Source organism: Notothenia rossii (assembly GCF_949606895.1).
Source record: "Notothenia rossii genome assembly, chromosome: 9".
Lineage (NCBI taxonomy): Eukaryota > Metazoa > Chordata > Actinopteri > Perciformes > Nototheniidae > Notothenia > Notothenia rossii.
The window spans coordinates 4,494,496-4,507,820 of NC_136907.1; the positions used below are offsets into that span (position 1 = coordinate 4,494,496).

General features: G+C 39.3%; 1 protein-coding gene across 1 annotated transcript in view; it reads right to left on the minus strand.

Moving 5' to 3' along the window:
- castor2 (cytosolic arginine sensor for mTORC1 subunit 2) overlaps positions 1-13,325 on the minus strand; it is a 28,778-nt gene continuing 15,453 nt past the window's right edge. The window contains exons 3-9 of the mRNA XM_079648722.1: positions 12,150-12,343; positions 6,857-6,989; positions 5,843-5,966; positions 3,649-3,747; positions 1,964-2,046; positions 1,627-1,721; positions 1-173 (exon numbers count right to left, since the gene is read on the minus strand). Of these exons, the coding sequence (XP_079504848.1) occupies positions 111-173; positions 1,627-1,721; positions 1,964-2,046; positions 3,649-3,747; positions 5,843-5,966; positions 6,857-6,989; positions 12,150-12,343 (791 nt within the window). The 3' untranslated portion in view covers positions 1-110. The remainder of the gene's footprint in view (positions 174-1,626; positions 1,722-1,963; positions 2,047-3,648; positions 3,748-5,842; positions 5,967-6,856; positions 6,990-12,149; positions 12,344-13,325) is intronic.

A 13,325-nucleotide genomic window follows, 5' to 3' on the forward strand; every position in this document is an offset into this window, starting at 1 on the left:
AGCCGATCCACAGCAGATCAGCTCCGGGCACTTTATGGATAAACGTTTGAACGAAATGACTTGAAATCATTTTTTTTTTTTTTTTTTTTTTAAACTTCCACTGTTTTCCTTCACTGTGCCGTGCTCTTGGTCCGCAGAGCTCCAATCACACTCTGGATGTTCTCTTCAGGAACCTGGAACACACACCAAGTTTATTGTTATGGTTTTGTGTCGAACAAATAGCCAAAATGATGTAGTTCATATGATATTTTAAAGCAAAATGCATGAAATCAGAGAACTTTTGAAAAAGCTTCACTAGTTCTGCGTGAAAGATTAATGAATTATTTATCAAAATAGCAATCATACAGAATTTAAAGGTCACCTATCATGCTATTTTTAGGCTATAGCATAGGTCTCAGATATATAAAACACATGTCTATGAAGTGTTTTGCTCAAAATAACAAACAGATCACCCAGTCTAGCCATGCCTCATATCCCTCTATTTCACTTCCTGTTTCAAAAGTGCTGTTTGGGGTATAAAGCTTTAAAAAAAATAATAAAAATTGATAACCAAAAAAAAGCAGGGGGCTGAGCTCATGCGGGACCCGGCAGCTACTGTCTACTCTAAACTCTAAAATCATGGATTATCAAGGATCATTTCTGAAACAGTATGGAGCTCAAAGGCTTTCTCTCTTGCCGGTTATACCACAAGGTGAGTTCCTTTTTACTTCCTGCTTCTTCACACACATGCTCTCCAGCACAGGTTAGCTCTGAGTGTTAGCGATGCTAATGTAAACACCGACCATATTACGTCCAGAACAGTCGGGCATTGTTTCTGATAGCAACGTTTCTGATTGGCCCGTGGGTCCACATTTCAGATATTACGTCATATCGGACGCAAATCTGGATCAGCTCCGTTGTTCCCCCGTTTTTAGAGATTTGGGTACGGAGGAAAAGAGAGACGGTTTTATTTTCTGACACTGCGTGAGTTCACCGACACACCGGGGACACATCTTTATGTATAAAAGACATCAAAAAGTGCATTTCGCATGATAGGTCCCCTTTAACTTCAGGTCTACAACTAATGATAATCCAGAGGTCCCAGGATATTTAAAAAGTCTTAAATTCATTGAAATAATACATTTAATTTAAGGTTATATTGGTATTAAAATCTTTTAAGTAATATAAAAGAATCGCTCGAAAATTGGGAGTATGATTTTATGAATAAATGTTTTCTGACGTTGACATTTTATTAATTAAGATACTTTTTTTTTTTTTTATTGACCTAGTTCCTCGAATGTTAATGTCACACAGATTTTGCAAAAGTGTTCTTAACCCTGAGCAATTTAAGTTGTTTTTAAAAGTCAGTATTACTTGTACTCAGTAAACCTCTAAACCTTTCTAAAAATCAATGCCACAATCCAAAAAGATTATATTTCTTATAGTGTAAGACAACAAAAACCACCAAATCCTAACATTTCAGAACCTAAAACCATCCAAAGGTTGACATATTGCTGAAAAAACAATTAAGTTGTTGTCAAATATGTATTGTCTCTCTCTCTACTTATAGGTTAATGTACTTGATGCAGCTCCACAGGAGATACACAGTATTGATTACATTCACTGCATTGAGAGTGAATCTCTTACCAGGGCGTGGTCGAACTTGAAGGTACTTATGTAGTAAGCAGGAATGTCAGCCGTTGCCAGAGGTTCAGATATTTGAGCCACGATGCCGCACTCATCTGTAGGAAAACAATCATTTGCCATATTTCTGATTATTAAAAGTTACAAGTGTGAACAGTTAATAGAGACAGAGACCGTAAAGCAGTGGTTCTCAACATAAAAAAAAGCAATCAACAACCTCACCTTTCCAATATTTTAACTTGTTACGTAAATCCGTGTTTTTTTTACCTCAGTATTTTTTTGGAGGTGAAAAACATTGGATAGAAAATAAAAAAATAAAAATTTCACATATAAAACTCACCGAATCCTAAAGGTTGCCCACCGATGCGCACCATTTTCCAGAGCTCCCCAGAAGCACTGGTGAAGAGGACATTGTTTGGAAACCTTGAAGAGAACAATGAGAAAAACAATTATTAAATAAGACTTAAAGGTCCCATGTCATGCTTTTCCGGTTCTCACCCGTCCCCTTGTGTGTTATGAAGGTTTTTCTGCATGTGAACGGTCTGCAGAGTCAAAAACCCTCAAAGTACACCCTGTAGGGAGTAAACCTCTAACACAGAGAAGACCTGTCTATGCTGCCCCAGAACGCCTCGTTGGACATTTCTCTTTTCCTGGTCTAAGTGACGTAACGATGACCAAATGGACCAATCAGTGGCGCGCCACACACACACACACACACACACACACACACACACACACACACACACACACACACACACACACACACACACACACACACACACACACACACACACACACACACACACACACACACACACACACACACACACACACACACACACACACACACACACACACACACACACACACACACACACACACACACACACACACACACACACACACACACACACACACACACACACACACACACACACCTTTTCTCAGGCTGTGAGTGTGTCGCGATCAGCCTGGCTGTGAGTGTATGTGTGCTCAGGCCTCATGAGATCAGCTGTGTCTCGCTGTCTTGCAGACCCCACGCAGCAACCAGGAAACAACACCAGTAATCCAGCTCCCACTGTCCGCTCCTCGAGTCTCAAAGGGCGGAGCAGCGAGCCCCGCAACGTCCCGCCAACACTGCACCCAGACCCCACGCAGCATTCTCATCTGTTTGTCGTCACTGGTGTTACTGGTTGCTAATAAACGCCATTGTAACACATAATCACTGATGTTCCGCTGTAACGGTGTTGGACTCATCTGAACAGAGTGGGCTCATAGGGAGGGGGGGGGCAGGGAGCTCCAACCAGGCGTTTAGGACAGAGAGTGAATACACATACTATACAGAGATGCTGTGAGAAACCAATGTGAGTTTGGAACATTGCACAATATAAATCTATTCTAGTAGACCTCAACAATGGAAATATGATCAGTAGAAATGGCCATGACATAGAACCTTTAAAATCAGCATTATTATTATAATTATTATTATGACACTACCTTATAAATATTAAAATAAAAACATCTATCTAGTAACTGGTTGTGCCTTTTTTTTTTTGATATTTTTTTTTTGAATTCAATATTTTCTTTATATTTTCTTTTCAAAAGAACACAGGAAGTGGAGGAAAAATCAGAGGACAAAAACAACATGTATTTCATTCATTAAACAGAAAATATATATTATATAACATCGATTTTGGGGAATTCCTATCCTTATCTTGTTTTGCCTGTCTCTACTTTAAAGCCCTTCTTTGTTTTGCTCTGGTTAACAAATGACACAGTTAATAAGCGTGGGGCTAACTATTAACCAGCAGATGAAAATCAGCAGGTGGATTGAGTTGAAGTGAATAAGAGAGCCATTGTAAAGTGGAGTAAAATGGGTGACCTATTTCTGTGAGGCAGCACACTAAGTCTTACATAAACATGGGGACAAGGCTGACCTACATGCTGCAAAGAAACAAATATAAACTTAAGAAAAACATGGTGAGAGTTTGAAGCTAATATTAATAATGTGTTCTGCTTTCAAACCTTTGAGTGGTCTGCTCGTCCATGACCAGAGAGATGTAGCCCTCGATCAGGGAGAAGGAGAAGAAGCGGATGTGGTTCGAGTCTTCGGGCTCCTTTGGCCTTCAGAGAGGGACACAAAGAAAAGAGTTAACTAGTTATCTCACACATAATCCAATCCAACTTTATTTCTATAGCACAACAGAGTTATCCAAAGTGCTGTACATCAATAAATATATATATATAAAAAACTAAACGGACAGGACAATAAAACCATACTTAAAGCCACAGACTGAAAACTCTCATTGCATAATGGCTCTTACACACACGCTTTACCTAAGTACAATTAAAATAACTATTATTTTAAAAATCAAAGTTGTCCAGAGTGTCTCTAAGGAGCCTTTTGGTCGGGAAGTTTGTCAAAAAGTCAAGAAAAACATTACTCAAACAACTGTTTTTAAGTGAAATGTTATGATTGAGTTAACAACCAACGTGTAGCATCACATAAACCCTCTTCTTATTCAGTATCAATGTTTTTTTTTAATAAAGTATTTTAAATTATTTGCCAGATTATGACCTTTTGCCTTTTTTCAAAAGATCATTTTATGCAACTTAATGCTAATACTCTCCTACACATTTAAAAGGAAATGTAGAAACTTGTATTTATTTGTACATTTATTTCAAATAACATGTAAGTCTATGAAACTTAACCGAGCCAAACGTGAACTCTTCAAATGTTGTTTTTGTTTGACCAAAATGGATGAAATGGCCCCCGGGGGCTCCGTATAATATATATACCAAATATATATATAAATATTGTGAAGTAACTATTATTGAATCCAACCCCTCCTCATGTACTGCTCCCCCTGCTTTTTCAATATGCTCACTGTCACCAACAGGACACAACTCACACGCATCACCAACACTGCTGCCAGGATAATTGGACTCCCTACTTCCAACCTCACGATACTTAACAACAGGGCCGTCTCACGCATCGCGTCCTCAAAAGAACTGGACGTCACAGGTACAGAACACTGAGACATGAAAGGGCTCGCTTTGGGAAAGGCTTGGTTCCTGCTGCCTCAAATAACAGGCCTCGCTAAGTGTAACTGCCATGTGTTGTTGTCTGTGTTATTGTTTGTTGTTTATATATTGTATGTAGACTGTGTACAGTGTTGTGAAAATGTATTTCCCCCTGGGGACAATAACTCTAAATCTAATCTACAGATGATTATTTCAAATGATTATTTGTTGTTTAGTTTATGAAACAGAAAACTCCAAACTAGCTTTACAATGTTATTGACAAAGAAAAGCAGGGATCTCTCATATTGGACCTGCTGCTATAGAGTGCCACAGTGACACGTCCTAAAACCCGGAGGTAAGTTAGCATCTTACCACTTCCTGTTCCCTCGTCTCAGAGCCAATGGGATCTCTCCAAAGGGTTTAGGAGAATATCTGGAACTAAGGTCTGTGGTTGAGACACACTGAAGAGACGGATCACGTTTTGTTCTACATTAAATCCATCAGCAGTGACCCCACTGGTGATTTCTGAAGAGTGGACGTGTCTGGAAAACGATGGTTGTTACCAAGTGGCTGAATAGGACTACAGAAGTCGTGGAGGCCGTTGTACGTCATGACGCCGAACACGTAAACACTCCTCTAAGTTAGTTTCTGTTCTGCTTGAAAGCAAGTCCCTGCCTCCTGCAGACTGTTCAAACAAACGCTTCAACTCGTTCCATTTAGAATCTGTTTGTTTGAATATGGATCTTAAGTTGGTGTGACGTTGAAGCAGAGACCCTGCTGTAGTTCCTTTATAGCATAACGTTAGCATTTTGCTTCTGGCGACTAGATTTATGATTAGAAAATGATAAAAGTAGAGTAGACATGTGGAGATTATCAGACTGAACAAAACGTGATCCGTCTCTTAAATGTGTTTCAACCTCAGACCTTATTTCCAGCTATTTTCCTAAATCCTATGGAGAACTCTCATTGGTTTTTGACGAAGGAACCGGAAGAAGTTTACTTCCTGGTTTTAGGACGCGTCACCGTGGCACTCTATATGAGAATATGTTAAATAATGTTAAACTTATCGTATCTTTTTCGTCACAACTTTCATTTGACGACTTCCTGACACTGGTCAGTAACGCATCTATGAACTAACCATAACATGTCCATAAATCTATACTTTCACACACTAAGTCTTCTTTCAGTCTCTCACCCTGAGGAGTAGAACATGACGTCCATGAGCAGCGTGGCCACAGAGGGCAGCGTGTCGGGGTCCAGACTCGTCACACAGAACATGTTGCTGGGGCTGGAGAGCGGGTGGATGATGGGGCGGGGCACTGAGAAAAATACAAATCAAATAAATACAAATAAACACAAATCAGGCCGCAATTTACCCAAGAAGCATCTCATTCATAAAAATGTATAAATGGCAATAATCAGTATTACATTTTCAAGTGCTTCGGACAAGCATTGACTTAATCAAACTCAACTCCTAAAAGTGTTACATTTCAATATTCATTAAAAAAAAAATGGTATACAAAATATTATTATAATACAAATAGGGAGGTTGAGCCTAATGTTGTTTTGTGTTTAGCAAGATGAATGCTTTCCCTCTTGATTTCCATTTATGGACTTGGCTCAGTCCGTAGGGGCTTGGACTGGGAGCTGTAGGGTCGCCGGTTCAAGTCCCCGAACAGACCTAAAATATGGATTGTGGACTGCTACTTGGAGAGGTCCCAGTTCACCTCCTGCCCTGCCGTGGTGCCTTTAAGCAAGGCACCGGACACCCCCCTTCCCCCCCCACTCCCATTGCTCCCCGGGCGCTGTACAATAGCTGCCCACTGCTCCTAGTGCTAGACTCCTGGTGCTAGGATGGGTTAAAAGCAGAGAACACATGTCACTGTGCGCTCTGCATGTGTGACCATTAACGAGGGTTTCATCCCTCCATATTCTATTCTAAATATCTCAGAAAATATCATTCTCATCTAGGTTACGGAGTGTACACATATTAGAAAATGATGTTCAGTAAAATCTCTCAGAAAGCATGATGGTGCAGATGATGATGTGCACCAAGGTAGACAAATGTAATTAAAATAAGTCCAACAAAAGCTTTTTATGAGCATCTTTACCAAACATTTTTCCATGTTAATTTTCACCATATTTTAAAAGCTTGCTTCTCTACAAAACAATAATATAAATGTATATTTTTTTTTTTTCCACAGCTTACCGAGTTTGGGTTTTACGAATCCGTTGGTGACCCCCAGGTCGTGGACCGCCACCGTCTCTCCGTTGACGACCCGCAGCAGAGTGAACTCTGAAGACAGCGTGTGCATCACCAGAGGAAGGTCCCGCTCCCGCACCTGGACACAAACACAGGGAGAAGTGAGTACGTCAACAAATCATATTGTAGAAAAGCTGCTTCTTTGTTTGAGGGAACTTACAAAAGGGAGTCCCACTTTGATTTGATTTATTTCGAATGTGTACAATATTCGACAATAATACAAAAGAATTACAATAATAATTAAAAGAAACATGAGAATTATGAAACTGTACAAACTTAAGCAGGGTTAAATTGATGAACAAAACTATTATTGATTCTAAATGATATATAAGCGAATGATCTACTTAATTACACATCCGAAAAGGGGTGGGAAGACGTTTCACTTATTTAATCCCACCCTTCTCCCAAAAACTAAATTATTAACATATATATATATATTTTTTTTCTTAAAGAAATATATTTGTTATTGAAAAACAAACAAAACAAAAACATAACACAAAAAATAAATAAACAAACCACTTTTATATATTTGTACAGAGTTATTTTATGATGACATTAACTTCTTAGTGTTCCTGATCTTTCTCCCCGCGTCATCGTTAATGACTTCCTACATTTCAATAGAAAGAGCTTTTTGACATCTCCAGAGAAATGGGAATTGACTGCTTATATATTAATATAGTCTCTGATTTTCTGCACTTGTCTGCAGTGACCATTTTAAAATGGTTCCAACTAAATAAATGTCTAAGGACAGGGTGTCCACGGGGTCTTAGAAAGTATTAAAAGTTGATAAATCAATTTAGCGAAAATTAAGGCTATTAAAAAGTATTAAAGGCATTTTCCAAGGTATTACATTTTGTAGCTTGTTTTCAATAAGTATATAAATGGTCCAAAGAGGTTGTATTCTACAGTCTGCCTGAATGTAATCATTGCGTAGGTGTGTAGTGTGATTCTGTGTAGTTTATTTATGGCATCCCGTTGGATTTGACGTCATCTGAACAGGACATCACACGCTCACTGCTTGATAGCACGAAGGTCCGTTTACGCCGGTTGTTAAACAACATCGTTATGGGGAAATGCAAGTCTGCGTCCAAATGGTTGGAAGATAAGGAGGAAGGGCAATCAATACTGTATATAGTCAATGTGAGGTAAAGTGTGTCGCCAAGGTAACCGGTTAAAACTCAAAGTGGAGATGAGGTCTTAAAATGTATGGAAAGGGTCCAAAGTTCTAAAAATACTTAAAGTTCCAAAAATTCTTAAAGTTCCAAAAATACTTAAAGTTCCAAAAATACCGTAAATTCAAACAAATACTCAAAGTTCCAAAAATACTTAAAGTTCCAAAAATACCGTAAATTCAAACAAATACTTAAAGTTCCAAAAATACTTATAGTTCCAAAAATTCTTAAAGTTCCAAAAATAATTAAAGTTCCAAAAATACCGCAAATGGTTGGAAGATAAGGAGGAAGGACAATCAATACTGTATATAGTCAATGTGAGGTAAAGTGTGTCGCCAAGGTAACCAGTTAAAACTCCAAGTAGCGATGAGGTCTTAAAATGTATGGAAAGGGTCTTAAAAGGTTTTACATTTGACTTCAGGATTCCTGCATATACCCTGAAGGATAATAAACAACAAATTGTATTTTGAGAGTGTGTTAACTTACAGTAAAAAAGAAATAGCAATTTGAATAGCCTTCCCTGGTTTTGGCTCAGTGAAATACTACAAGAGATACATATTTGAAAAAGGACATTAATCGGTCTGCCTCTAGTTTGAAACATGTTTTATTTTATCGTTTGTGTAACCTAATGCTGAGCTATCTCGGCAAGGTCTCCCTTAAAACCGGTTTAGATTCCAAATTAAATAATGTTTCTTATTTAAAGATATAACTGTGATTTATTTCCTTAAAGGTAATAACAAAATTGTGCTTAAATGACTTGCCCATTATATAAACATTCCACTGCCACCATAAGTTTAATCATTTCTAGAGTTACAGTAAATGCCTCAGCATAACACAAACATACTAAGATTTATATATGAAATATGATGTAGAGTTTATTGGTGTCTCTGAGACAAAGGTGAACTCCAGAGCTGCTGAAAGAAAGAGTCAGTGTTTCCTTACAGAGGGCAACAGCTATTAGCTCAATTGGATTGGTGTTTGTGTGTAAGTGTGTGTGTGAGAGATGATACTCCGACTCTGTCAAAATGACTTTATCCAACATTTAGGTCAGGTTTCATTTTCCTGCGACCGATAATGCTTTTTGGGTTTTTTGGACTCCTTTGTTTACTTCCTGAACAAACAATTTAACACTCACGCTTCTATTGGCTAGCGCTCCAACACATTGTACGCGATAAACTAAGAGGCGGGACATCTCTGAGTGATTGACCAATCACAACAGAGCCGGCCAGCTAACCAATCAGAGCAGACTGGGCTCTGGTTTCAGACAGAGGGTGAAAAGAGGTGCTGCAGGTGCTTTTTGAACATTAAAGCATGGAGACATGTCCCAGTAGAGACACTACATACTGATATACACCTGATCATCAGCAGGAGAGGACTCTTTAAAGTAGAGACACTACATACTGATATACACCTGAACATCAGCAGGAGAGCACTCTTTAAAGTAGAGACACTACATACTGATATACACCTGAACATCAGCAGGAGATGACTCTTTAAAGTAGAGACACTACACACTGATATACACCTGAACATCAGCAGGAGAGGACTCTTTAAAGTAGAGACACTACATACTGATATACACCTGAACATCAGCAGGAGAGGACTCTTTAAAGAATCTGAAAAAAGAATGGAGGATTGACGTGTGCACCAAAGAGGGCTTCAGTCTTACTATTTTAAATCATAATTGTATTCAATTATGGGTTTTTATTGATATTCTTATTCTCTGTTTAGGACATGGTGAGGGTTAGGGACAATGTTCATATTCTTATGGTAGGCTCATTTATAGATTTACACAATGGTGTAACGCTAACAGTGAGAAGCCCAGATCTTAAGCTGCTGTGTTTGGGTCAGCGCAGAGATTTGGAAATGCAACCCGACGCAGCGTGAGACGAGGACCGCGAGAAGATGGGAGGTGGGTTTGTGTTTTTTTAAAGACCTCTTTTGATCTGATATACCAATTAGGATTGTGTGTAGACAGGAGACAGGAAGCAGAGCCGGGTTATGATACCTGGAATTCCAGCTCCGAGGCTGAGCCGCTGATCCTCTTTACGTAACAGATTATAACATCCACACAGGGTATCTTTTTTCATTTTCATAAACACGCCGGAGCTGCTCAGCAGACATTGTTTTCCCACCAAAGCAAGGCCATAAAAAAACACTCCCTGTGGCCAGACGGCCTCGCTATGAGAGACAGGATTTCTCCCTAAGTCAGAAGGAAGTGGATCTGGAAGAGGGACAGTATATCCAAACGTTATTGCTTTCTCCTGTCACCGTGCACGGAGACATTTGTTTTAGGAGCAGAGTAATAAAGCAACTCTTCATGCATACTGGGAACAAAAACACTCTCTTCATTTAACATCTTTTAACATCAAAGTTAGATTGATTTTTTAAAGGTTTTCTTCACGCCATCTTTGTTGAATACTTGGGTACATTAAAGCAATATATATTTGTTATAATACCTTTTATGGGAGGGCTGTAGGGTAATTGTTATTTAATATGCTATTGCTACACTTTATGGCAAAAATTGCACTTTTCTGTTGGTCTTTGTTAAGCACCACCTTGAAAAAAAAATAAACAATGTTTTGATCCTTAAGCTTATGTATTCAGTCATTATTCAATGGTATACTAAAATCCATGTGAAAAGAATTGCTTCTCACTGTTCTCTGGTCAAATATTTATATGTGATTAAAAATGCGATTCATTAATTACAAAGCCTGTAATTAATTAGATACATTTTTTTAATCGAGTCCCGGCCTTGTTATTTACATTAATAGGCGAGTAAGCTAAAAGCCAGGACACATGTAAATAAAATGGAGCGTTATGTTACAGGAAGTGTGTGGGAGAGAAACTGGATTTTAGCCTTTGCAGACCGTTTACATGCACTAAAACATATATAACAAGTCAGACTGTGCTCCAGTCAACCCTCTCAGTGAACACAGAGCTGGATCCAGATCAAACGCAGAGCTGAATCCAGATCAAACACAGAGCTGGATCCAGATCAAACACAGAGCTGAATCCAGATCAAACACAGAGCTGGATCCAGATCAAACACAGAGCTGAATCCAGATCAAACACAGAGCTGGATCCAGATCAAACACAGAGCTGAATCCAGATCAAACACAGAGCTGAATCCAGATCAAACACAGAGCTGAATCCAGATCAAACACAGAGCTGAATCCAGATCAAACACAGAGCTGAATCCAGATCAAACACAGCTGAATCCAGATCAAACACAGAGCTGAATCCAGATCAAACACAGCTGAATCCAGATCAAACACAGAGCTGAATCCAGATCAAACACAGCTGAATCCAGATCAAACACAGAGCTGAATCCAGATCAAACACAGCTGAATCCAGATCAAACACAGAGCTGAATCCAGATCAAACACAGAGCTGAATCCAGATCAAACACAGAGCTGAATCCAGATCAAACACAGAGCTGAATCCAGATCAAACACAGAGCTGAATCCAGATCAAACACAGAGCTGAATCCAGATCAAACACAGAGCTGAATCCAGATCAAACACAGAGCTGAATCCAGATCAAACACAGAGCTGAATCCAGATCAAACACAGAGCTGGATCCAGATCAAACACAGAGCTGAATCCAGATCAAACACAGAGCTGAATCCAGATCAAACACAGAGCTGAATCCAGATCAGACACAGAGCTGAATCCAGATCAAACACAGAGCTGAATCCAGATCAAACACAGAGCTGGATCCAGATCAAACACAGAGCTGGATCCAGATCAAACACAGAGCTGAATCCAGATCAAACACAGAGCTGGATCCAGATCAAAAGCACGCTGAAGGCTCTTTGAGCAGCTTTTCTCTCAGTGATCCTGCTGTTATGTTAAATGTTTGTTTTTCATGTATCGTGTCTTGATATTTGTCTGTTGATGTTACACATGGAGCTGCTGTGATGCAAGGAGCATTTCAGACTTGATCTGGCCAATAAAGTATTATCGAATCGTATCGTAACACACTACAGGAAAGGGGAAAACCCCCAAAAAGCAGAATAGGGCCTCTTTAATTGTACAGGTCAGAGTGCTATCGTCCTCACTCACCAGGATGAAGTCGGTCTGGTAGGTGGACAGCATGAAGACGGAGATGTTGTGGTCGGCCAGCGGAGCGATGACTGATTTGGCGATCTTTGTGACTCCGATGGGCTGCGAGTTGGAGGCATTCCCCCCCCCCGGCACCACGTTAAGAGCTAACCACGTAGCATCCGCAACACTGATGTGCTCCGACTGAGGCAACTCTGAGGAAACAGAGACACGAGGGTCAGAAAAACAAGAGCTACGGATTCAAGGCTGTTATTGTCATGTGTGCATACTGTAGCTACAGTGTAGTTATGACAATGACATCATTAGGTCACAGGCTCCTCCTACAGTGCAACACAATACAACTGAAAAAATAGTGCAAGTAAATAAAATAAAATAAAATAAAAATATAAAAGAAATAGTCAAAATACAAGTAATTGGAATATTGATATATATATATATATATATATATATATAATAATGACATATATAAGTTGCAAACAGATGAATGTTATCGATGTTCTTTCAAAAGTTCAGGTGTTTAACAGTCCGGTAAAGTACACACACGACTGCAGTACAACTACACAATACAACCTGAGGAGAGGTGGTAACTTACGCACAGTGGTGGAAGAAGTTCAATCCAATCCATTACTAAAGTGGTATTGGTAATATTAATTGGGAAAATACTCAGAAATGTTCATTCAGAAAGTCGCTTAAAGGTGGGGTAGGTAATTCACTTCAGAAACACTTTTGGTTATATTCCATGGAATGCTCTTAACATCCTGATAGCAATGAATATCTGAAATGCTTTGACAATAAATCCATAAAGATATCATCTGTGGAAGCCGTGGCGCTGTAAAAAGCACGACCAATCATCTGAGCCGGCCCGGCTAAAGTAACTGGATGGCCTACCTGCCTGTCAGCCTTCCATCTGTGCACAAACTTATCTCGTGCCCTCATTGGTCATGCGCGCGTGCGTGCATAGATATATATAAACACTAGATGGCTCATGGGAGATTTTTCAGCGTAGCTCACCGGCCGCCATCTTGCTACAGTCAACAGCTACTCTGGTACGCGCTCTGGTAGCTGTTGTAAGGTGAGTGATCTGCAAAAAGATACTCTTAAATCGCTGAAATCTTGACTGATTTACAAACGGTTTGGTTTATTATAAACATTATTAGCATGGCTATGATACAGGAT